The 26,239-nt window shown below is 38.4% G+C and overlaps 1 protein-coding gene across 3 annotated transcripts in view; it reads left to right on the top strand.

Annotated features, from left to right (window-relative positions):
* Positions 1–14,697: 14,697 nt before the first annotated feature.
* Positions 14,698–26,239, top strand: part of MTMR2 (myotubularin related protein 2) — a 95,801-nt gene continuing 84,259 nt past the window's right edge. The window contains exons 1-2 of one of the 3 annotated variants that reach the window (XM_055283342.2): positions 14,990–15,014; positions 24,567–24,637. Coding sequence is in view for 1 of the 3 variants with exons in the window: in XM_055283341.2 (XP_055139316.1) it covers positions 14,935–15,014 (80 nt within the window). In the remaining 2 variants the exon portion in view is untranslated. Of the gene's footprint in view, positions 15,015–24,560; positions 24,638–26,239 lie in introns of those variants that run through there. The other 2 variants (XM_055283341.2, XM_055283344.2) reach the window with 2 other exon arrangements.

Here is a 26,239-nt window from a genome sequence, read left to right as displayed (position 1 = left end):
AATTTATTATCTAAATTTTAAAAATTAAGGGGAAATAAAGTTTGTGCTGGCTGGGCACAGTGGCTCATGCCTGTAATCCCAGCACTTTGGGAGGCCGAGGCAGGCGGATCACGAGATCAGGAGATCGAGACCTTCCTGGTGAAACCTTATCTCTACTAAAAATACAAAAAATTAGCCAGGCGTGGTGGCGGGCGCCTGTAGTCCCAGCTACTTGGGAGGCTGAGGCAGGAGAATGGCATGAACCCAGGAGGCAGAGCTTGCAGTGAGCCGAGATCACGCCACTGCACTCCAGCCTGGGCGACTGAGTGAGACTCTGTCTCAAAAAAAAATAAAAAAATAATAATAAAAATAAGGCTTGTGCCAATAGTGTTGCAGGGTCCTTACTCATATTCCCCCTTTTTTGTTTTCTGAGCATATTTTTAAGTGTGGAATGGATATGTTCTACTATGGCCTGTCCTTGGGGGTTATATGTGATGCCTGTGGAATGTTGGATGTTCCACATGTGACAAAATTGTTGAAATTGTGACCTGGCATAAGCCAGACCATTACCAGTTTTAATTTTTGTGGGCCGCCCCATAAATGCAAAAGTTTAAAGTAGATATTTAATGACATATGCTCCAGGAGAGCATGAGCACAAATTAAATGAAAATTGGTATCAATGGATACATGTACATGTCTAAGTTTCCCAAATTCAGAGATGTGTGTAACATCTGTTTGCCATAACTGATCAGGTTCTGGTCCTCTACGGTTAACACCTGTAGAAGGAGGGGATGTGCCTGTGGGCTGGCAATCTGGGCATTATAGGATAATTTGTTTAGCTAGTCTCTGGGTAAGTTGAAATTGTTTAGATAAGTTTCTCCAATTTTGGTGGAAAAATTGATGCTATTGGGTGGCTTGGTCAAGCAGTGATGTCATAACCTGTAGGTCTGCTTGATCATTGCCATAAGCCAATGGGCCAGCAGTGAGCTGTGGGTCTGAATGTGTGTAATAAAAATAGAATGTGTATGTTGATCTAGCAATTGCTGAAGTCAGAGAAAAAGTGCACACAGGGTGGGCTCCAGAGTGGACTTAATGAGGGCTGCCTCAAGGTTCTGCAATAAATAAACAGAGTAAGCAGAGTCACTAACAATATTGATGGGCTGAGCGGAAAAAGTTTCCAAGGTCAATATTAAGGCTCCAACCTCAGGTCTTTGAGTGCTAGTAAATCCAGAACGAGTGAGGGAATTATGTGGTCTCCACCAGACAGCCACTTTTCCATGTTTACCAGAGCCATCAGTAAACAATGTTAAAGTGTTAGGTATGGAGGATGGAACAATTTTAGTAGACAAAACCACAGAAGTATGAGATAAGAACTGAAGTAGTTTATCAGCAGGAAGGATATGCTCTATATGGCCTGTATAATCAGAGAGTGCTATTTGCAGGTCCACAGATGAGGGCAATACTGCTTTGAATTGCTTTTTACTTAAAGGAATTCTGATGATATCAGTGTCATAACCTAGTAATAGATTGCATCATCTGCAGCCTGAATAGATGACTTTACTAACTAGTTGGATACAGGGAGAGAGTGTTTTAGTCCTGGTATGTGAGCAGAAAACTAATTCTAGAAAGTGTAGCTCTGGGGCCATCTGTCCTATTAACCCTGTAGGGGAGTGTTTGGTAGGAAAAACAAACAATCGAACTGAATACTGTGAATCTATGTGATCTAGTTGCCTTCGAGAAATAGCTTGCTCTATCTCTTCAATTTCCCTTTGTGCTGCAGGAATTAAACACCTACGAGAGTCCAGGGCAGCACTGCCTTTTAAGATAGAAAACAGGTTCTGTAACTTATCAGTAGTTATGCCTTAGGTGGGGTGAAGCTAGTTAATATCGTCTAGTAATTTCTGATAATCATTTAAGGTAGGTAAGTTTCTAGTATTTAATTTAACCTTTTGAGTTCTTACTGACTAGGAGTTAGTATGTACCCAAGATATTTCCAAAGAGAGGATATTTGTGCTTTTTCAGATGCTATGATTAAATCTCTTAACTGTGTATTCTTTATGAGAAAGGCATGTAAGTTTAAAAATACTGGCTCCATTGTGGTTGCTAGTAAAATATCATCCATAAAATGAACAATCTTGCAACTAGGAAATTATTTTCTACTGGGGAGCAAAGCCTGATTTATATGATACTGACACATGGTGGGACTGTTCAGCATTCCTTGAGGAAGCACATTCCAATGAAATTGGCAAGCTGGCCTTTCATTATTGATAGCTGGTATTGTAAATGCAATTTTTTTCTCTGTCCTGTTTTGCAAGGGGAATAGTATAAAAACAGTCTTTTCAGTCAATAACGATTATAGGCCAATCTTGAGGAATCGCTGTGGGGGAGGGGAGCCCCTGCTGAAGGGGCCCCATAGGTTGCAAATTAGCATTGATAGCACGTAAGTCATGCAAAAGTCTCCATATACCAGACTTTTTGGGAATGAAGAAAATGGGTGAATTCCAAGGGCTGTTTGACGGTTCTATATGGCCGGCTTTTAACTGCTCCTCAACTAATTCATGGGGTCTTTGTAATTTCTCTCCCTTTAAAGGCCACTGTTCTACCCAAAGTGGATCTTGAGAGAGCCACGTCAGGGGTAGAGGAGGGACAATAACAGTGGCCATTATTAGAAAGGGGTCTGCAGAGTGACCCTCTCATTGGGCTAATAGGTCCTGTCCCCAAAGATTAACAGGGATAGGCATGATTAGAGGTTGTATAACTGCCTTTCTTCCCTCTGAATCCAACAGGTTAGGGGAAATGTGCTCTGCTTGGCTGTGCGCACTTCTCCGATGCTGACAATTTTTTGTTTCTGAGTGACCCAAGGCCAAGTTTCTGGCCAGTTTTGATCACTAATGATTGGAATATCTGCCCCTGTGTCCAATAAGTCAGTGACATTCTTATTTCCAATTTTTAAGGTGATCATGGGTCTCTAATCAGTGATTAATTGATTCCGATATACTCCTGTGGCTCCTATGCTTCCAAAACTTCCCTTTCCCCTTTCTTTTCCGTGAGCATTGGGAACCCAATATGGTAAAAGCAGTAACTGAGCGATCTTTGATCCAGGAGGAAGAATATTCAGACTTTTACATTCCATCAAAATTAATATCTCACCTTGATAATCACTATCAATTACCCTGGTGAGCACATTAATTCCTTTACTGGATAGGCTTGGTCGCCCTGGGACTAATCACACTATTCCCGGAGGCAGTGGGCCCCAGATCCCAGTTGCAACCTTTTTAGGGTCTTCTCCTTTAAGCACTAAATCGTTGGGGCAGAGTAAGTCCAGTCCTGTGCTCCCAGTGGTGGCTGCTCTGAAAGAGAGTACTGTGGGCCTTCCATCTGACCGAGGAAAGCCACTGGCATTGCCCCAGTTTGAAACGGGGCCTGGGGCTGGCCCCTCATGAAGTTTCTCACCTGGTTACTTGTGTGGTTGCTGTTTTTATCAAATTTGGACCTGAATTAATTTGCCCAATGTTTTCCCTTTTTACATCAGGGGCATATAGAAGGGAGTTCTTTTCCTGAGTTACCTTGGTCTCTATTATTGAGGCATTCCCTCTTCATATGACCTGGCTCTCTGCATAGAAAACAATTTGGGTCTCTCTCCCTTTTCACTTTAGGAGGCCTTAATGCTATAGCTAGTATTTTGGCTTTGTGTGTTTCAGTCCCCACCAGTTGACATGCTCGTATAAGTTCCCTGACTGTGGCTGCCTTTCCTCTGATTGCCTGCGATGCTTGTTGACAATCCACATTAGCGTTTTCATAAACCAATTGCAACAATAATATATCAGCGGCCTGGGTGTGACTAATTTGTCACTTAATTGCCTGGGTTAATTGACTGATAGACTCAACGAATGGCTCCTGTGGCCCTTGTTGAACATTTATAAAAGATCCCTGTTGAACTCTGCTTCCAGGAATTCAGTCCCAAGCCCTGAGAGCGCAAAAAGACACCTGTGGATAGGCCTGGGGATCAAAATTAGCTGTTGTTGTACATCGGCAGGGGGACCCCTCCCCTGGAGCATAGCAGCTGTTATGTCTTGCCTGGCCACCTTATTCTGGTTGGCTTGTTGTTCGCACAACTCATCATATTCTGCCCTCCAGAGGAGGTAATGGCTGGGTTCCAAACTTGTTTTAGCTAGCACTGACCAGTCACATGGGGTCATACGGAAGTTTTCTGCCAAGGCTTCAATCATTCCATTCATAAATGGGCTAGCGGCTCCGTTTTCTTTAGTGCTTTTTCTTAGCTCTTTATAAGCATTAAAAGAAATGGGTTCATGCACTTCATTGTCCTGTCAATCTTGCATTACCGGGCAGGCTAAGAGCTCCCCTTCTAATGCTGCTTGTCTAAGACAGGGTCCCATAGCTGTAGCATATCCCTTGTATTTTTTCCAATTTATTGGAGGGGGGGCTCAGGCAAAACCTCTGTTTCCTCTTTGTTGTTTTGGCCTGGTGATATCAGGGCTGAGGGATAAGGAGGAGGTAAGGTAGGTGATGGTTCCTCTTCCTTTCTGAGGCTCTTCTGTGTAAAATGGGCCAGAGCTGCCCTATCTAAGGCCCATAATGTTAGAGATGTTACTGGGACCCATTGCCCTTGCACATAATGTTGTTTAAGATTTCTTCCCACTTGTTCCCAGAGCTCTGTGTCTAGCATATCTTCTTCTGAGAACCATGGGTTATGGAAAACAGCTATTTGCATTAGGTCCCTTAATTGAGCCTGTGAAACCGAGGCTGTGCTAGCTTTAAGCAGCTGTTTCAATACTTTTATATACTGCTTCTGTTGTGCTGATAACTGTTGTCCCATGATGAAACCCTAGCCTGAATAATTCCCTCGAACTTGGAAATCCCAAGCGGACACCAATGACTTACTGACTTACTGACTGTGCAGCCTTTTCACCTTCATTTTCAAGGGTTCTGTCGCAATCTGTTGGACATTCCTCATGCGGAGCACCACCTGCCAGGTCTGACCCACAGACCCTGGCTGAACGACGGATGAACAAATGCACTCAGACACATGTATCCAGTGAAAAAGTGGGCTGGGGACGAGGCTGCCCACAGACACCGAGGAGGGTGCTGTAAAGAGTCACGAGCTGTGGCCCTGACAAGGTGACTCTGTGAGCATTGATTCAGTATAGATTTAATGACAAAGGCCTTGGGTCAACACACTTGTGGGCAATTCACATGGTCGCCCTTTGCCCTCTGCCCCCTGCCCAACGGTAGTCCTGTGTGCGGATGATTAAAGGCCAGGTTCTGAGGCCTAAGTAAACTAACCTATCTAGATCAGTTTCTTTACATCCCCTTGTTATCTAACTTAAGCTTTCAGGCACTGGATAAGAGAATCTGGCTGCCTTCAGCCAAATCCTTTTCTGAAGCTTTTGTAAAACTTTCCGGCTTTCCAAGAGGGTTTGCATCTTTCTACAATTTTTCCCAATACCCTGACTGATCTCCTACAGGTAGGTTGGGTTTCTAGGAATTTATTAATTTCTTCTAGGTTTTCCAATTTTTTGGCTTACAATTGTTCATAGTATTCTCTTATTATCCTTTTTATTTCTTTGGTATCACTTGTAATATCTCTTCTTTCATCTCTGATTTTAGTCTTTGAGTCTTCTATTTTCTTAGTTAATCCCTGTGCTATTGGTTTCTGGTTTTATTTTATTGTTATTGGAAAAGATACTATGTATGATTTCTACACTTTTAAATTTTTTAAGACTTGTACTGTGATCTAACATATGGTCTATCCCAGAGAACATTCCACATGCACTTGAGAAGAACACATTCTGCTGTCATTTAGTGGAGGATTCGATGTCTGTCTGTCAGGTCCAGTTGGTCTATATTGTTGTTAAAGTCCTCTATTTCCTTATTGACGTTCTCTCTTGTTGTTCTATCCATTATTGAAAGTGAATTATTAAAGTGTCTTACTATTATTGTGTTTCTATTTCTCCCTTCAGTTCTGTCCAAATCTGCTTCAAATATTTAGGATCTCTGAGGTTTAGTACATAAATATTTATAATTGTTATATTTTCTTGATGAATCGACCCTCTTATTATGCAACATGCTTCTTCATCTCTTGTAACAGTTTTTGACATAAAGTCTATTTCACCTGGTACTAGTAGAGGCACCCCTGTTCTCTTTTGGTTACCACTTGCATGAAATGTCTTTTTTGCATCCTTTCACTTTCAGACTATGAGTGTAGACTTAAAGTGAGTCTCTTCTAGACAATATATACTTGTATCTTGTTCTTTTAATCCATTCACCCAATCTATGTCTTTGATTGGCAAGTTTAATTCATGTACATTTAAAATAATTACTGATAGGGAAGGACTTACCATTGCACCATTGCAATTTTGTTGTTTTCTGTGTTTTGCAGCCTTTTTTTCCTCCTTTCCTTTTCTATTGCCTACCTTTATGTTTCATTGATTTTTTGTAGTTGTATGCTTTGATGTCTTCATTTCCTTTTGTGTATGTTTTATAGATATTTTCTTTGTGAATACCATTGCAATTATGTACAACATATTTAAATGATAGCATTCTATTTTAAATGATAATAACCTCAATCATATACAAAAATGCTACTTCTTTATAGCTCCACTCCACCCCCACTTTATGTTACTGATATCATGTTACATCTTTACATATTGTAAACCCATTAACATATACTTTGTGCTGCTGTCTACAATCTTTTCACTTCAACTTGAAGGACTCTTGTTAGCATTTCTTGTAGAGGAGGTCTAGAGGTAATGAACTCTCTCAGTGTTTGTTTATCTAAGAAAGTCTAAATTTCTCCTTCATCTTTGAAGAACAGTGTGGCCAAATACAGTATTCCTGTTTGACAATATTTTTCCTCAACACTTTGAACATATCATCTTATACTCTTATGGCTTGTAAAGTTTCTGCTGGAAAATCTGATAATCTTATAGAAGCTCCTTTATGTGACAAATTGCTTTTCCTGCCTGTTTTCAAGATTCTCTCTTTGTCTTTGATTTTAGAAAGTTTGAGCATACCGTGTCTTGGGGTGATTCTCATTGAATTTATCCTAGTTGAAGTTCTTTGAGTTAATTGAATCTTAATGTTCATTGTTTCTTTTGATTTGGGAAGTTTTCAGCCAATATTTCTTCAAATAATCTCCCTGCCTTTTTCTCTCTCTATTCTCCTTCCATAATTTCTATAATGCATATATTGGTCCACTTGATAGTGTCCCATAATTCCCTTAGGCTCTTGATATTTTTTGGATATGTCTCCCCTCTAAATCTCATGGTGAAATTTAATTAGCAATGTCAGAGGTGGGCCTGGTGGGAGGTGTTTGGGTCATGGGGGTTGATCCCTCATGGCTTGGTGCTGTCCTTGTGACAGTGAATAAGTTCTCATGAAATCTGATTGTTTGAAAGTGTAGGCACCTCCCCACTACTCTCCCTCTTGCTCCCATTTTTGTCATATGAAACACCTGCTCCCCCTTCACTTCCTGCCACAAGTAAAAACTCCCTGAGGTCTCCCCAGAAGTGAAGCAGATGCAGACAACGTGATTCCTGTACAGCCTGCAGAACTGTGAGTCAGTTAAACCTTTTTTTCTTTATAAGTTACCCAGTCTTGGATATTTCTTTATAGCAATGCAGTAACAGCCTAATACAGCTTTCTTTACTTTTCTTCCTTTTTTCTTTTAGTTTTTCTGACTCAATGATTTCAAATTACCTGTCTTTAAGTTCACTAATTATTTCTTCTGCCTGATAAAGCTTGCTGTTGAATTCCTCTAATGAATTTTTCATTTCATTTGTGTTTTCTAGTTCCAGAAATTTTGTCCTTTTTAAAATAGCTTCTATCACTTTGTTGATGTTCACATTTTGTTAATGTATTGTTTTGTGATTCATCTATTGGTATTCTCTTTAAGCTCATTGAACATCTTTATTTTTTAACATTTTATTTATTTTTTTCAGCTGAAGTTTCATTCTTGTTGCCCAGGCTGAAGTGCAATGGTGCAATCTTGGCTCACTGCAACCTCTGCCTCCCAGGTTCAAGCCGTTCTCCTGCCTCAGCCTCCCAAGTAGCTGGGATTACAGGCATGTGCCACTACACCTGGCTACTTTGTTGTATTTAGTAGAGATGGAGTTTTACCATGTTGGTCAGGCTGGTCTTGAACTCCTGACCTCAGGTGATCTGCCCATCTTGTCCTCCCAGAGTGCTCAGATTACCGGCATGAGCCAATGTGCCTGGCCTCATTGAGCATCTTTATAACAGTTATTTTAAATTCTTTTTCAGGCAGCTCATAAATCTGAATTTCTTTAGGGCTTGTTTCTGGAGTTGTATTTATTTCTTTGGTTGGGCTATGTTTTACCCTTTCTTTGTATGACATGTAACTTTTTTGATAGGATTTGAAAAAAAAAAAACACCTCTCCCAGTCTTTGTGTACTAGTTTTGTGCAAGAGAAGACCTTTACTAATCATCTGGGCTGGAAGTTCTATGACTTCCAAGATCTTTTCTGATCTCCTGCTTTTTTTGGTGTCTGCCTGTAGAAATGGGGCTATAATATGCTGCTCTCCTCTATTACAGGCTCCAAGCTCTAGTATCAATACCATAAGTGCTCAGAGTCTGGCAAGACCAAAACCAGTCCCTTGGGCAGCCCCAGAAAAGCCAAAACATTTTATTAAAAGTCCCCTTTTTTGCTTTCATCCACAGGAAGAAGCCCTAATAAGAAGTGTGGAGTGTTCCCTCCACCCATTCCTTCATGACATGCCATCTAGGGAAAGGACGATAAACAGGTATGCCAAATGCCATAAGTTTTTCTACCTCTTTCTCTAGAATACTCTCTTGGTTTAACATGCTTTAACTTCTCACACAGATTGTCTTGTACTTTTTTTTTTCTTTCTTTCTTAGACAGGGTCTCATTCTGTCACCCAGGATGGAGTGCAGTGGCTTAATAACGGCTCACTGCAGCGTTGACCTCCTGGGCTCAAGCGATCCTGCCATCACAGCCTCCCGAGTAGCTGGGACTACAGGCACATGCCATCACACCCGGCTAGTTTTTTGTATATTTTGAAGAGATGGGGTTTCACTATGTTGCCCAGGCTGGACTCAAACTCTTGAGCTTAAGCAATCCGCCCATTTTAGGCTCCCAAATTCTGGGATTACAGGGGTGAGCCATTGTGCCCAGCTTGTACATTGTTTTTAAGTCATCATCTGTGTGGCCAGAAAAGCCTGCATTTTCCTAGTCCGGCCTCTTGTTGACATCACCCTATTTTAAGTAATATTTCATTTAGGATTTCACTTGTGTTTATAAATGTTCACGAAGGAAAGGCCTATGGGAAACAGACCTCATAAAATTGATTCAGCAGCTTTCTTTTTCTGTTCCTTAATTTCTTTAAAATCTGTTAGACTTGATTCATAAAAATATTTGAGGGAGAGGTTTTTGATTTTTTTTAACTTCTATTTTTTTTCTATTCCTTATTTAGCAAATTTTGGCATGTCTCTGTTTCAAAATATTTATTTATTTAAGATTATAAGCATTTGGCGTAAAGATGTCCATAAAATTATTCTATGATGTTCAATCTATTTTAATTATATCTTCTTGGTCATTCAATGTTTATTATTTTCATTTTCTCTCTTCATTTCGATATATAATATTTGTACATATCTATAGGGCACATGTGATATTTTGTTGCATGCACAGAATATGTAATGACCAAGCCAGAGTATTTAGGGAATCCGTCACCTTGAGTATTTATTATTTCTATGTGTTGAGAACATTTCAAGTCCTCTGCTCTAGCTATTTTGAAATATACTGTATATTCTTGTTAACTATAGACATCATATTCTGTTATTGAATGTTAGAACTTTTTTTTTTGAGATGAAGTCTCATTCTATCATCCAGGCTAGAGAGCAGTGGTGTAATCTTGGCTCACTGCAACTGCCTCCCAGATTCAAGCAATTCTCCTGCCTCAGCCTCCTGAGTAGCTGGGATTACAGGTGCCTGCCACCACATCTGACTAATCTTCGTATTTTTGGTGGAGATGGGGTTTCACCACTTTTGCCAGGCTGGTCTTGAACTCCTGACCTCAAGTGATCCACCTGCCTTGTCCTCCCAAAGTGATGAAATTACATGACCCACTGCGCCCAGTCTATAACTTATTTCTTCTATCTAACTGTATGTTTGTACTCGATAACCAACCTCTCCTCATCCTTCCTCTACACACCCTTCCTAGCCTCTGGTGTCCTTCATTCTACTCTCTACTTCCATGAGATTGACTTTTTGAGCTCCCATATATGAGAGATAACACGTGATTTTTATCTTTCTGTGCCTAGCTTCTTTCACTTAACATAATGACCTGTAATTCTATTTATGTTGCTGAAAATGACATGATTTCATTCTTTTTTATATTTCATTGCATACATATATTTTCTTTATTCATTTGACCATTGATGGGCATGTAGGTTGGTTCCATATCTTTATTACTGTGAATAGTGCTGCAAAATAAACATGGGGTGCAGGTATCTTTTTGATAACTAATTTCTTTTCCTTTGAATAAATACCCAGTAATGGGCATGCTGGATCATATGGTAGTTCTATTTTTATTTTTTTTTCAGAAATCTCCAGACTATTTTTCATACTGGCCGTACTAATTTACATTCCCACCAACAGAGTATAAGAGTTCCCTTTTCTCCACATCCTCACCAGCATCTGTTATTTTTTGTCTCTTTGATAACAGTCATTCTGACTGGGATAAGGTGATATCTCATTGTGGTTTTGACTTACACTGTCCTGATAATTAGTGACATTGAGCATTTTTTCATATACCTTTTGGCTATTCTTGTGTCTTCCTTTGAGAAACATCTGTTTATGTCCTTCGCCCTTTTTCTCTTTGAGACAAAGTCTCACTCTGTCTCCCAGGCTGAAGTGCAGTGGCATGATCTAGGCTCACTGCAACCTTGGCCTCCTGGGTTCAAGTGATTCTCCTGCCTCAGCCTCCAGAAGCTGGGATTACAGGCACCCATTACCACGCCCAGCTATTTATTTTTTATTTTTTATTTTTTGGTAGAGATGGGTTTTTGCCATGTTGGCCAGTCTGGTCTCGAACTCCTGACCTTAGGTGATCCGCCCACCACAGCCTCCCAAAGTGCTGGGATTACAGGTGTGAGCCACCGTGCCTGGCCCTTTGCCTTTTTTTTTTTGAGATGGAGTCTCACTCTGTCGTCCAGGCTGGAGTGCAGTGGCACGATCTTGGCTCACTGCAACCTCTGCCTCCTGGGTGCAAGCAATTCTCCTGCCTCAGCCTCCCGAGTAGCTGGGATTACAGGCACACACCACCATGCCCACCTAATTTTTGTATTTTTTAGTAGAGATGGGGTTTCACCATTTTGGCCAGGCTGGTCTCAAACTCCTGACCTCAAGTGATCTGCCCACCTCAGCCTCCCAAAGTGCTGGGATTACAGGTGTGAGCCACACGCTTAGCCTGCATATTTTTTAATGGGATTTTTTTTTTTTTACTGTTCAGATATTTTAGTTCATTATATATTCTAATTACTACTCCCTTGTCAGATAAATAGTTTGCAAATATTCTCTGCCATTCAACAAGTTGTCTCTTTACCTTGTAGATTGTTTCCTTTACTGTGCAGAAGCTTTTCACTTTAATATAGTCCCATTTGTCTATTTGCGCTTTTGTTACTTGTGCTTTTGAGGTTTTAGCTGTAAAATCATTGCCTAAAGTCCTGAAGTAGTTCCCTTATATTTTATTGTAGTTATTTGACAGCTTTAGGTGTTACATTTTAGTCTTTAATCCATCTTAAGTTGATTTGTGTATGTGGTAAGATACAGGGGTCCAGTTTTATTCTTCTGAATATGGATACCCAATATTTCTAGCACCATTTATTGAAGAGATTGTCCTTTCCCCAGTGTATTTTCTTGATGTCTGTCCAAAATCAGTTGGCTGTAAATGCATGTGTTTACTTCTGGATTCTCTCTTATGTTCCTCTGATATGTGTGTTTGTTTTTATACCAATACGACGCTGTTGGTATAGCCTTGTATTTATTTATATTTTGAAGTCAGATAGTCTGATGCCTCCAGCTTTGTTCTTTTTGCTCAGGATTGCTTTGGCTATTCAGGCTCTTTTTTAGTTTCATGTGAATTTTAGAATTTTTCTTCTTTTTTTGTGAAAAATGACACTGATATTTTGATACACATTGAATTTGCAGATTGCTTTGGGTAGTATGGTTATTTTAACAATGTTAATTGTTCTGTTCCATGAGCATGAAATATCTTTCCATTTGTTTGCATCTTCTTCAATTTCCTTCATCAGAGTTTTATAGTTTTTCTTATAGAGGTCTTTCATTTCCTTGGTTAAACTTATTCCTGGCTTTTGTTTGTTTGTTTTTGTTTTGCAGTTTTTGTAAATGGGATTGCCTTCTTGATTTCTTTTTTGGCCATTATAGATGCATAGAAATGCCAACTAATTTTGGATGTGGGTTTTGTATTCTGCAACTTTATTAATTTATGAGATCTCAATGGTTTTTTGGTGTAGTACCCATACATGAACTGTTGTCAGTCTATGATGAGATAAACGCAATATTGAGAATAAGTGTTTAGGAACTTTCACGAAACTTTCAAGGAATAATATCTGTTAAATCTAATAAACAATTTGGCCTTGTATTTTGCATACCTTTTTCTTTAATTTTCCTAGTGCAGTTATCCCTTCGTATCTGCAGATTATTGGTTTCAGGACCCCCAAGGATAGTAAAATCTAAAGATGCTCAAGTCTCTTATATAAAATGGCATTAGTATCTACATATAACCTATGCATATCCTCCTGTATACTTTAAATCAACTCTAGATTACTTATAATATCTAATACAATGTAAATGTTATGTAAATAGTTGTTATACTGTATTGTCTTCTATTTGTATTATTTTGTTTTTTACAATTTTTACAAATTTTTCAATCTGTGGTTGGTTGAATCTGAGGACATGGAACCAACTGTGATTAATTTTTCTTATATTTTAAAAAAGTATTGGTTGGTGACAGTTTGAAAATTAAAAACAAAACATTGCTCCTTCTTGCAGATAGTTTGAGAAAAAACAGCCCAGATTATAAATTGAAAAATTAATAACTTTTGGTGAGGTCCCAAGTTAACCATGTTTTATCATTTTCTTAGAGTTCATTAATTAATTAGAGTTCACTAATTAATTTTCAGCTGATATTCTTTGCTTGTGTTTTCACTCTGAGAAGTTACCATTTTACCAGTCAGGTTAGAAGTTAAGCAGTAAGTTCGGTGGAAAAACAAGTAATAATAGATCTACTTAGTGAGACCGTACTGTGCAACCGACCCTGCATAGAGAAAAACAACCTATTACGTAGATATTTTTATTCCCATTTTAGAGATGTGAAACAACTTAATCACAGCACAGAGGAAGTGTAGAGACAGAACCGGGATTCCGATGCAGGTTTGTCTGGTTCCAAAGTCTCTACACTTTTACTACACTGTTCTTTATTAATCACTAGGTAGAACCATACACATATTGTTAAATCAGGCAGAAGGTTTCGAGGGTTCTATTAACAAAGTGCTACGAACGAACTGGGTGGAAGAAAGTACACGGGTCTCCCATTCAAGGGTTCATCAGTCTTCACTAAGGAAATTTAAGTCAAAGTAGCTGACAGTGAGTCAGCATTTTGGAAGGCAGGTAGAGATGGTGAAGAAATAAGGAAATTCTTCTATGAGTCATTATAGATATTTAAGCTTGTTAAAAAATGTTTTTGACTACCTACTCCCTTTGCCTATAGAGTCCAGTTAAGGTCTCTTAAAAATTACGGAAATAAAAACAATCGGTCGCTGTCTGTCCTCGCCAAACTCAAAAAAGGCTAAGCCTTTTGTGCTTAAATACATACTCATCAGTAACTACTCTACCTTACACTGAACATAACTAAGCTAGGTTTTTCTTCTTGGGAATGTACTTGCAAGTTAATACTACACTGCAACTATAAGGTTTTTAAAAAGACATCAGCTATACATTATAAATTAAATCTAGTTTAAATCAATATAATTCTATTTATCCTAGCAAGGAATTTTTTCTTTTAAGGATCGTCTGATTTTTTATTTTACAGGAATAATGTTTGCATAATTTTAAACCCCATACATGAGATGATTGGGATTCAATCTCAATCAGAAAAATCCCTTTATGGTGTCCTTCTTATGGCCTTCCTGTGTTCTAACAGAAAAATCCTAGCAGAAGCATTTCCCCTTTACCCAGTTCCTGTTCTCTTATCATAGTTCTATTCCTCCACACTCCCTTCCTGCTAGGCATGGGAATTTGAAAGGGCAGGGAAAAATCGGTAAAAGTTTGTCTTCTACTTGGGTAATCCAATACCACCGCATCCAGTAGTATATAATTCTTTTTGCATGTATATCAGTTTGCATGTATATCAGATCCTCCCCAATCCCTCTTCCATACCTCTTTCTCACTTTTCTTTCATTATCAGGTTCTCTTGTTTTCCTTGACCCCCACATTCCTGTCTCAATCATCCTCCTGGCCTCAGGTCCTTATCTCTTTCCTGAGACCCTCATGTTTAGTGTTCCCTCATTCCTCTTACACCTAGGATTTCTCCTCCTTCCCTAAGGGTCTGGTCCTTCATCCCTCCCACTTCACCAGACCCCCTCACCCTGGGAGCCGCCACCTCCCTTTCCCCAAGACCAGAGGTCGCGCGGCCGGACACAACCAGCACGGAGCGTTGGTGCCGGCGTCTGAGCGGCGCAGTGGGGTCTTCCCGCTGCCCAGCAGCCTACAGGCGCGGTGCACTCTGGGGGAACATGGCCGCTTCCGGTCTCCCTCCCGGGCCGGCGCTGGCCTGACTGCGGCCCCTGCCCGGAGCACTCCGCCCTCCGCTTCTCCAGCCCTGTAGCCGCGAAGACTGCTTCAGCCTTTCCCGCTGCTGCCCCTGCCGCGCGATGGAGAAGAGCTCGAGCTGCGAGAGTCTTGGCTCCCAGCCGGCGGCGGCTCGGCCGCCCAGCGTGGACTCCTTGTCCAGGTAACCAGGACGCCCAGGGCCCCGCCCAGCGCCCGAAGGGGAGGAGAGGGGCCGGGGACCCGCTGGATTGTTGCCCCAATTCGCGGATTCTGGTTTCTGAAGGCTACGCCGGAATTCCTTCCCGGGGACTTGGGAACCGCTTCTGCCTCCCTCCCTGGGGCGTGGAGGCTGAGGAAAAGGAGGTTAAAACTCGCTGCTTCTCTATCGATTCCTCCACCTTTCATATTCCGATCTCGTTTTCTCCCCGATGGAGGTGGCCCCAGTTAATTACTTTCTCCTGTCTTTCATTCCCTCTCAAACCTTTTTTAAGACCGTTTCCCCCGCCCCCATTCTTTTCCCCACATTTCCTGTCTTTCTCTGTCACTTTTTCCAAAACCATCCTAAAGTCAATCTTTCTTCCTCCACCCCTTCTTATGTCTTTGGTTTTTGGGTTCTTGCCCAGCCTTTTTCTCTCTTTTCATGGCTTCACCTTCTTAATTTCTTTCATGCTTTTCTCTACACTCTGATTTTCTTCTCGCCTCTCCTTTTGCTTAAATATGTAAATAAAAATGTCTCCTGTGCTTCTCTTTTCTAAATCTTCCAGCTGAAAGTCAGTATCAAGGAATCTGAGTGGTTTTTATCCCCAGTGATAGGTTTAAGAAAACAAAATGAGTGGTAGTTTTCTTCCTTCTTGGGCTACTGGTTCTCCAGGTTGTCATTTCTCTTGTAACAGATGGGAATTTTTTCCTGGAATTTTGAGGAGGACTTTATGCAGCTTTGCAGAGAGCTTTTATGAATATTAACTAGACGCGTTTTGGATGCAGTCTTTTTCTTTGATTTTAAAATAATGATTTAAAATTTTATTAAAAAATAATGTAAGACCTGTATTTGCTTTTTATGCAGCCACGATGAAATCTGGTTCTTTTCCACTGAATAATAGTCTAATTGTTATTAGAGAGTGATTCGATAACTGCTGTGTGAAAACACACAATTTTCATTTTCTCCTCGAATTAGTTGAAGTGGCTCTATTATAATTCATTTTGGATTCTGCTAAATATGGGTAGTTATTGCCTTTTTTCCTGTTGGTGTTCCGTACTTCACTGGGGAACCACTGTCTGATCCTTCATTCTAAATCGCCATATGCACTCATAGCTCCCTGCCCAGTCGTTTTTCAGAGTCTTTAATAAGCACACTATAATTGTTGGCTTAAAGTGCCTTTTCCACCAGGCTATAAGCTATTATACTTGAGGGCAATCTTAATCATCTTCATATCTCCAGCACTTAACATAGTCTTAGCATGTGATAGGTACTCACTAAATGGTTTTTTTTTTTTTTTTTGAATTTGTAGCCTGAATTATCCAGGAGAGGAGGATTTTTCTTTGCAGTTTGATTATATATATTGCACGTTTGAGTCAAGTATTTTTTGAATTCTGTATTTATTGCTTTGAAATTTAGAAAGCTGAGGATTAACATGTTCAGTCGTATAATTCATTCAGAAAACAGGTTGGAAAATTCTCATTTTATGGGAAAGTTACAAATGACAACTATGCCTCAGAATAGAATAAGAGGCAACCAGTACTCTCATCCAAGGCAGGGAAGTTAGAACCACATGAAGCAGCATAGTATGTTAGAAAGAAGGAAGTACTGGAAGTTAGGAAGCTCCCATGCTGAAGTCTCTGGCTGAGCTAGCTCTTTGGTCTTTATCATTTAGACTTTTTAGTCTACAGTTTTCTCATCTTTTAAAATAAGAAGCTTGATCTAGAAAATCTGTAAGGTCCCTTGGAACTCTAACATTGTCATTTTTAAAATTTTAATGACAATACTAAGATAAATGCATTGATATTAATTTTAAAGATAATTCCTTTGCAAATAACCTTTGTTTTGGATTTTTGCAATTACACGAAATAAATGTCCTTTATTATTACAAACTAATATACCTAACGGTGCCACTTTAACATATTTATTTCCTAAAAAAGAGAGCCCGGCAAGTTTAAAGTTTATATATGTATATGAACTTCTTTATAAAAAATTGTGTTACTGACAAAATTGAGAAAATTAAGTACTCCTCAAGAGAATTGTGATATAGTAGATTAGCCTCATCCTCTCTGGACAAAAATATAAGTATGATTCCTATTTTCCATAAGAGAATGCCAGCTTTCATTACTCTCCTCTGGAAGGTAGAAAAGTAACATTTACTTAATGTCTACTGTATGGAAGTTTCCCTGCTAAATTCTATGTATCTTTTATTTCATTAATCATCATACCTGTTTGTGGCACTCTCCTTAATCAGCAGTATGTAATGTATTACATTATAGACACTAGTTAGAAAGCTTAATTTTAAACAATCTAGGCTAACACTTCATCGCAGGTGACTCTAATACATTGCCAGTGTGGACTGCTCTGGTCTCATAGCTACGTTAAGTGTCTATCTAGATTGTTTAAGTGACTTCTTTTGTTTCATTAGCCTTTGACAAAGCAAAATTATTGCTGTTTGGCCTATATTATCTCAGTTTTTGCAGAAATGATGCCCTTAAATTGTAATTTATTTTTATGCTTTCTGTTTTTATACAGAGGCCTAATTGGGAAACTGCCTTTGGAATTTGTTTTGATATCTCTGGCAGAATAATAGTTAATATTGTTAAATGTGTCACAGAATGTTTTTCACACATGGATTAACATAAATTTCTGCTGAGTTTAGCTACAAGGAAAATTATTTGTAGAAAAAATTATGTGTGCTCCTTGTTGGTTAGTAAGTGGTAACTACGTAACTGCATCTTTAGCTTAGTAAAACACTTTAGTCAAATTTATATTTGAAGGTGGTAGTATACTCATCTCTAATTTCTTTAAGTACTTTTATTATTACATGAACTCAAGTTAAATATTATGTGTTATGTTTAAATGTATTGATTAGATGTCTGAAGCCCTTTTGGAAAGTAGGAAGAATAATACACTAATCCATGTGGTTGCCCATTGTTTTTTGAAAATGACATACTTGGCCGAGCGCCATGGCTCATGCCTGTAATCTCAGCACTTTGGGAGCCAAGGTGGGAGGATCACTTGAGCCCAGGGGTTTGAGACCAGCCTGGGCAACATAGTGAGACCTCATCTCTAAAAAACAAAGACTTTTTAAAATAAGTCAAAATATTTTAAAAAATGAAAATGACATACTCCATTGAAGTTGGATGAAAGGCCGATGTGCAATCTGTAGTTCACAATAAACATGTGATGAGTCTTACTAAGTATCTGTAGTTATTTCAGAGTTCTCTTGTCACCAGTTATGCCTTCTAGGTCATCATAGGTCTGATGCTTTTGCCCACAAAAGGGCAATTTCATTCTTCATATGATATCCAGATAGTAGTTTCCTAACCAGCTATAGTTTTGTCATCCTGCATCTTTAAAAAAAAAAAAAAAGGTAACTGTCAGCTGGGCGTGGTGGCACGCACCTGTAATCCTAGCTACTTGGGAGGCTGAGGTACCAGACTTACTTGAACCTGGGAGGCCGAGGTTGCAGTGAGCCAAGAACGCGCCACTGCACTCCAGAGTGGGCAATAGAGTGAGACTCCATCTCAAACAAAAACAAAAAACAGTAGTTGTCTTTGGTGAGTCCTGCTTAATATTGCCATACTTCAGTAAACTGTTCAGCAACTCTTGTATATCTTGCTGTTGGCCATTCTTCATGTATGTCTATCCCCACAGAAAGAGAGAGGGAGTTGTGGAAAACTTCACTTTAGCATCCTGATAATCTAGTTATATTCTGTAATTTTATTCTTGTTGGGTGTGCTCTGATTCTTGATATAAGTATGACTTTATAGGATATAGGTAAAATAATACTGTAGGTCAGATGTGATCATAAGAGTAGGCCTGAGTCTCAGAACTGTAATGAGTTACACAGCAGAATTTGACATTATATTGGTAATAATCTGCCATCTTAGTCTGGTTTTCCATTTTTCAGTTTATACATTATTATAAAATGCACTGCTTTAGTGGGTTTCTTTGATTAGTTTGTATTGTGCATAATCAAATGGTAAGATATCTAGTGCCAAATAGGTGCTCAGTGAACATCTAAATAAAAGAATGTTGACGGAATGTTCACCACTGGTCTTGTTTGTTGTTCCCGTTCAAAGGATTAAAAAGGATTCCTTCTGTTGAATTTGGCCTGAACTCTTGCAATTTCAGGTCTAAGCTGAAGTTATTTTTATGGCAGACTCTGGGCATCTTGAGCTGATTTTACTGGCTGTATTATCTGTTCTGTGCCCAGTCCTATACACAGTGAGGTTATATCCTCTTCAACTACCTATTTATCCATCTGCTACTCTTGATTACTTTTGCCCCTTTTGCTCTAACTTGTGTTGTTAGTCGTTTTAATTAATGTGTATTCTTGTCATCCTTCATATACCCTCAGGCTTTAGTTATTCTGGGTACCATACTTGTTTATCCCAGATTATTTTGGTTTTATCAATTTCTAGTATATAATTTCATTAGCACTGATGAGCATCTTATATTTACATTTAACTTTCATTAAAAAAAATCAAAGGGGAGGTACACATACTTAAAGTAGTTCTCAACTAATTGCATTTCTAAATTGCATGCCTGCCTTCTAAGTTGCATGCCTCATTTGAAAACAGCAATTCCTAGATTTCTGTTTCCATGGATTTTGATGATACTTATAGCCTGAAGAAGTAGAAGAGTTTCCTGGATTTCTAAAACACATTTTGTTGCAAGTTCTTATCTTTAGTTTTAGCCTCAAGGTCACTTAAGAGTGACGTGTTGGAGGCCAGGTGCAGTATCTAACGCCTGTAATCCTAGCAGTTTAGGAGGCTGAGCAGTTTGGGATCGCTTGAGCCCAGGAATTCCAGACCAGCCTGGGTCACATGGCAAAATAAAAAGTTAGCTGGGCATGGTAGTGCATGCCTGTAGTTCCACATACTTGGGAGGCTGGTGTGAGAGGATCACCTGAGCCTGGGAACGTTGAGGCTGCAGTGGGTTGTGATGGTGCCACTGTATTCTGGCCTGGGCAAGACAGTGAGACCCTGTCTGAAGAAAAAAAAGTGATATGTTGGTAGGAAATATGCTTTTATGTTGTTTTTCTAGTAGTGGTGATGGATTTGTGTAAAATCACACATTTTTACCCATTCCCTTTATCACTCTTGGCATGTCTTCTGACACAGCTGGCAAGATTAGAGGTAGAAATTATAGCTGTAAAACAGAGTAAAGCTACCAGATTGAACCTACAACCTTGGCATTATTAGTAGTACCTTGCATCAAACATTGAACATATTAGACTAAAAATTACTTATTTTGGATGTCATTACTTAAAAACCCTCAAAGATCTAAGTTCTCTTAGATAAGAACCAATATTGGTCTGAAATAGTAATTATGTAGCTTTTCAGAAAGGACATATTTAAAGAATGCAAGTTGATAGTGAACCTGAGACTGGGTCCCAAATATATCTGTATTTTTCCTTTTTATGCTATTATCAATAATTTCCTATTACTGTAGACCAGTAGTTCTCAAAAGTTTGGTCTCCAGGCCAGTAGCATCAGTATCTCTTTGGGATTTGTTACAAATACAAATTCTTGGGCCCTACCTTGGACCTAACTGAATTAAAATTTTAGGGGTGGAGCCCAGCTGTTGGTGTTTTAGCAAGCTTTCCAGGTGATCCTGATGGATGCTAAAGTTTGAGAACCACTGCCTTGGATCTTCTGCTAATTGGTGCCTTTTGTAATGCAATCAACATTAGTTAAAACGAAGTTAAGGTCTATGTTAGAAGTACTGTAAAACTATTACTTGAGAGCATTTTTGTAAAAATGTTGACTAAAGTAGTAAAAGGTAAAAGTCATCTCTTGTTGATTTATTAGATTTGATTTCTAGGAAATTTCCTAAGGCATTTTTCTGTCTCAGCCATGAGTAACATAAAACAAGAATATGTGTTTTAGGTTTTTTCATAAAAATAGATTCTTAGTGAGAAAGATTAGTGGAAACAAGCATTTATAAAAAAGGTACAGTTGACCCTCGAACCACATGGGTGTGAGCTGTTCAGATCCACTTTTATGTGGATTTTCTTCTGCCTCTGCCACCCTTGACACAGCAAGACCAACCCCTCCTCTTCCTCCTCAGCATGTGCAACATGATGAGGATAACAAACTTTATGATGACCCACTTCCACTTAATGGGTAGTAAATGTATTTTCTTTTCCTTGTGATTGTCTTAATAACATTTTTTTCATTGTTAGAGTTCAGTATATTGGCATGCAGCCTGAAATATGTTTTGATGGGCTGTTTCTGTTATCCGTAAAGCTTCCAGTCAACAGTAGTCTATTAATAGTTAAGTCTGGGGAGTAGTTTGGGGAGTCAAAATTATATGCGGATTTTCAACTGCATTGAAGGTCAGCACCCTAACTCCTGTGTTGTTCGAGGGTCAACTGTGTTATGAACAAGTAATTCCAGGAGGCCATCACCTGAACCTGTAAAATTTGGATTATGCCCAGGGGAAGGAGATAACCTGGATACAGATGACCAGAAAGCAGTAAGTTTATTTTGGAAAGCTGCCAAGTTAATGCTATTGTATTCAAAATCGCCAGAGCCAAAGATTGCATGTGATTCAGGATTTGAGTAATGGAAATTCTCCAGATTTTAGTGTGGAATATTTTTCCTTTGTAAGGAAGATGGTTTTGAATATGTAAAGTACTTGCTATCTTTGTGTCTACTGTTTGATTTAGTTAAATCGGTAGATAATAATTAAACACTATTAGAGGTGATAGTCAAGGATAGGGAGTGATTTTAAAAACCTGCTTTCCACAAGAAGTCAAATTAAAAACGGAACTGTATAAAAAGATAAGGTTGGTACTAGATTATTAAAATAAAAAGGACTAGGGAAGATGCCTTCTTGAAAATAATAACTTCAGTTCCCTTTCCTGTAGCTTTATTACGCAAAACTAATTGTGCCTGTCCCTCCTAATATGTTTCTATATAGGTACCAATGTTGTCATTAATATAAACTGTTAATAAGCAAGCTTCATAATTCTTCCCTTCCCCAAGTACATAGGACCTATGGCCGTAATCACTGGTGAATACTTATTCTTTCAAAGACTCTTACTTTGTATGAATAACTCTTGGGCTCTTTAAATATTTTCAGTCTAGAGTAAATAAGAGCAAATGCTTTGTATTAAATATGTTAAAAATTACCTGTAAAATATATTTTAATTAAAAATTTAAACATTGTTATTTGGAAAATTCTTTTTTTTTAAGTTATGCTTTAGGTTTAGCAGCACATAACAAAATACAAACTGACAGTGGCTTAATATAAGAGATGCTAAATTTTTTTTCCACATGAAAGCCTGGAGATAGTCAATACAGATCTAATATGGTGGATCTGAAGTATCAAGGACCCAGATTGTCTTACATTCCAGGGTTACCGCATGAACCAAAATTATTGTTGGAACTCTAGCTATTATATCTTCAGGAGGAAGGGAAGAAGAGGAGCATACTCTCTCTCTTTGAAGGTTACTTTTTTGGCAGTCACATGTCGTTTTTTTAACTTACATCCAGTTGGCTAGAACATGGATGGTCCCATGGCCATACGTAGGTAAACAAGAGGCTAGGATAGGCAGTCTCATCTGTGAGGCCTTTGTGCTGAGCTAAATTTGGAGGTTCTGTCACTGAAGAATAGGAGAGAATGGGTATTGGAGTCATAGCAGCTTTTCCTCTTGTGTACAGATGAATCGTTTAAAAGAAAGACATTTTCCACCTAAAGTCTGCAATATTTCACTTATGCCAGAGACACCCTTAGAGTCGCAAATGCAATGACCAAAACAGAAAACACACTGAAAGAGAGGAGGTAATATATTGTTGCGGACTAAAAAAGAGAACTATCTTGGAGCACTCTGAACTCTTGAGTTTAGCTTTCTATTTTTTTGTGTCTTGTCTTGGGTCAGATTTTTATAATCCTAGTCTGGAACCATAAAATGAAAGTGATACATTTAATAATGACAAGATCATTAAGTGATGGAGAAATAGAAATCAAAGGAAGAATGGATTGCCGTGCTATATTATATTTCACTTGAAGAGCTCAAGGAATTGCACGGTAAAGTAGTAGCGTGGCCTACTCTGCTTACTTCCAATTTGACATCCATTTCCAAGCCATGTATCCATGTATTTTATCCTCTTCTAGAATGTTGCATCAGGTTCTACTTAGGTATTTTCTCTCATTTCAGTTGTAAGGATGTGGTTTCCATAAGGGAAATAAATAAAGCTGACCATTTTAATTTATGAATGCTTTTGCCAATATTCAGTTTGTTTGTGTATCTTTGACCTAAACATTTTATTAAAAGTCCGGAGACATCTGTGTCTTATATATTCCTTTGTCATCTAACTTAAATATTAATATTTTAAGCGTATAATTTCAAACATAAGGAGATTATAATTTGGACGTGAATAGAAGAGCATATGTATATAAGTCTCCTCTGGATTGATAAAACATTTATTCATCAGGCTCCGAGGATTTAATAGACATTAAGTCAGAAATATATCCATTTCTCTTCTCGGCAGAATTGCTTTTACTGATAGCAGCAAATGAGCAGTTGCTGAGATAGGGAGGAGGCCTTGTCTGGAGGTTATGCATTAGCAAAAGGGAAAATAACTGGCTGATGATGGGCTGGTGATTACAAGCCTTAATATTCTTGAGCTGAGCCAAGAAGCCCAGCAAAGTTCAAAAATAAAATTTTGTATAGTACGGATGTTCTCTGTTACCAATATTAGATAACAACATTCTTTTATCATAACCAAAGGCATTGCCTCAAAATAGCAACACTGGAGACAAGCCTTGCTTTCCTAGTGGTAGACAGTTATAGTAATAAATTAATAATATTAATATTAAACACAACAATAATATAAATAGCACATTTATTGCATGCTTACTATGCTGGGCGTGTTGCTACATTTCTTCTATGCATTTTCTCATATAATCCTCATAACTGTATAATTAGAGAGTGTTAATGTTTCCATTTTACACAGAAGAAAACGGAAGATTAGAGAGGGCACCTTGACATGTGAATTCAAGTCCATTTGACTTCAGAGTCTGTGTGCTCTAAAGAACACACATGTCTGAAGATCTAGTGCCCCAGGTGCAAACCAAAGCTTTGTAGTTAGAGGGCAGTCCCAGGGCAGGTTGATTGGGTGGTAGTGATGAGGACACGAGTTTCCTCGACCTGCTATTTTGCTGGAGAAGCATAAAGATACAGTATACATTCACCAAGTGAGAGTTTGTGTTTGGAGAGAATTTTCTTTACCTTTGAATTTTTTTTCCTTCTGACAGAAAATAGGATGTTTTTTTTCTTTGCCTGATGATTAAGAGGATAGTATCATTTCATTCGTTACCTGATGATTAAGAGGGTAGTATCATTTCATTCAAAAGAACAGTTTTATGTTTTGAAGATCATATAAAGTATGAAGCAAGTAATTGCCAAAGCCTCCTCCCCACCACTCCCTGCCCTGCAGGCTTTGCACAATGATTTAGAATACTTTAGGGTTCCTTAAATTTCTGAATTCCCCTAAGTTCCTTTGTGTTTATTTACAGTTAATGTGTTAAGAGCCATTGACATTTGAAGATCATCAGAAGTGAAGATAAAACATCTCAAAAATTATAATGTAAGTGAATGGGAAAATGCAGATATAAAAATGGACAAAAGTTAATATTGCCAACAATATTTCTGGATTATATATTATCCCAAATGAAATTTGCACATATGAGTAACAAGTAGTTTCAAACTTCAGTTCCATTTCCAAGTCCCTGTCCTTAAAATTCTGTGTTCTCTTCTGCTTGGGGAAAGCAGTCACTAAGTTTTAGTCATCCAGTTATTTTCCATCAGAATTCTTTTGGCATCCATGTTCTGTTTTCTTCCTTTTCCTCCTTAGCACTTTGCAGTTTGACTTGAGAAGAGGATGACAAGAATTCATGTTATATGCAAAATGTTGTAGATACTAAGGTCTTTGCTTTCCAGCTATTGATGTGTGTTGTGTATGTTATTCAAATGTAATTTTACTACTGTCTTGTATGTTTCTTAGCCAAAAATATGACCAGTTAGCTAGCCGCCTTCCTTTCTCTATTCTTTCTTTTTTTCTCCTCCTCTTTCCCTTCCTTTCTTTCTGTAAATAATTCTTTAACATCTACTGTGCCTTACACACTGTACTAGATTCTGAATTCCTAAAAGCTTGGTGCTGAAATGAATTATATCATCTTTTTATACTCTTAGAAGGATTAGAGATCACCAATTAGTGTTTTTCAACTGTGGCTGAGGACCACCTATGTATTTCAGTCAACTGTGAACTTGGTGAACATTTAACTTCCTAGGTTTCAGCGTGGACATTCTGAATCACTGAGGTGACGTTAGGAATCGGCATTTAACAGTTGAAGAACCACTGATCCAGATGCTGTTGGATGCTAGTGTAGTTCCAAAAGTTTTCAGATGTGGAAATAGATCTAGAGAACTCTGATAATTTACCCCAAAGCACAATAAATGTTAGAGGGCCGGGAAAGGTTGTGGTTTTCCTCTGAGGTCATAGAGCTATTTAGTGTCAGAGATGATCTCCTAATTCCCAGTTCTAGACTTTACCATGTAGCATCATGATTTTTTTGCAGGGCCATATAGCTTCACTGTATTTCCTGTCTATAGAACCCTCTGCTTATACCATGTATAAGATTATAACCAATCTATCACTGTTCCTGAAAATAATAAGAGGACATATGGGTTATGTAAATGAAAAACATACTGTTTCTTCATTTTTAGTCAGATATGTGACTCATTCTGGTTTTGAAATCATTGGATGATAGACTTGGTGAAGGAAAGAAAAAACATTTTTTTGTATCCATGATATTATTTCTACCTGGATTTAAGTTTTATGCTTACGAAAATGAGGATCTGATTTCATTTTGTGAGTGAAATAGTAGGTACAAATTTTATAGTGTTTTGCAAATAGTAGGTGCGTGATTAGCTATACTATGAACAGTTTAGTGTTAAAACTTTTCTTCATTTGTATTCTGTGAAGTACACTAGTTAGGAGTGATTTTATTTGCTTCATACAGAATCTGATGCTTTATATACCAAACCAGAAACTTTAAATAATTGAAATAATTTTGTTGTATTTATAATACTGTATTTTATAGTTGGTATTCACAAGATCTCTGAGGGACTGAAATCTATGAAGTATTTTTGAACTATAAGAGTTTGAATTAATTTTAGTATTGTGTAT

This window comes from Symphalangus syndactylus, chromosome 6 (assembly GCF_028878055.3).
Source record: "Symphalangus syndactylus isolate Jambi chromosome 6, NHGRI_mSymSyn1-v2.1_pri, whole genome shotgun sequence".
NCBI classification, from domain to species: domain Eukaryota; kingdom Metazoa; phylum Chordata; class Mammalia; order Primates; family Hylobatidae; genus Symphalangus; species Symphalangus syndactylus.
Note: the sequence above shows the minus strand (reverse complement) of the source record. Positions and strands in the feature narration are given on the sequence as shown.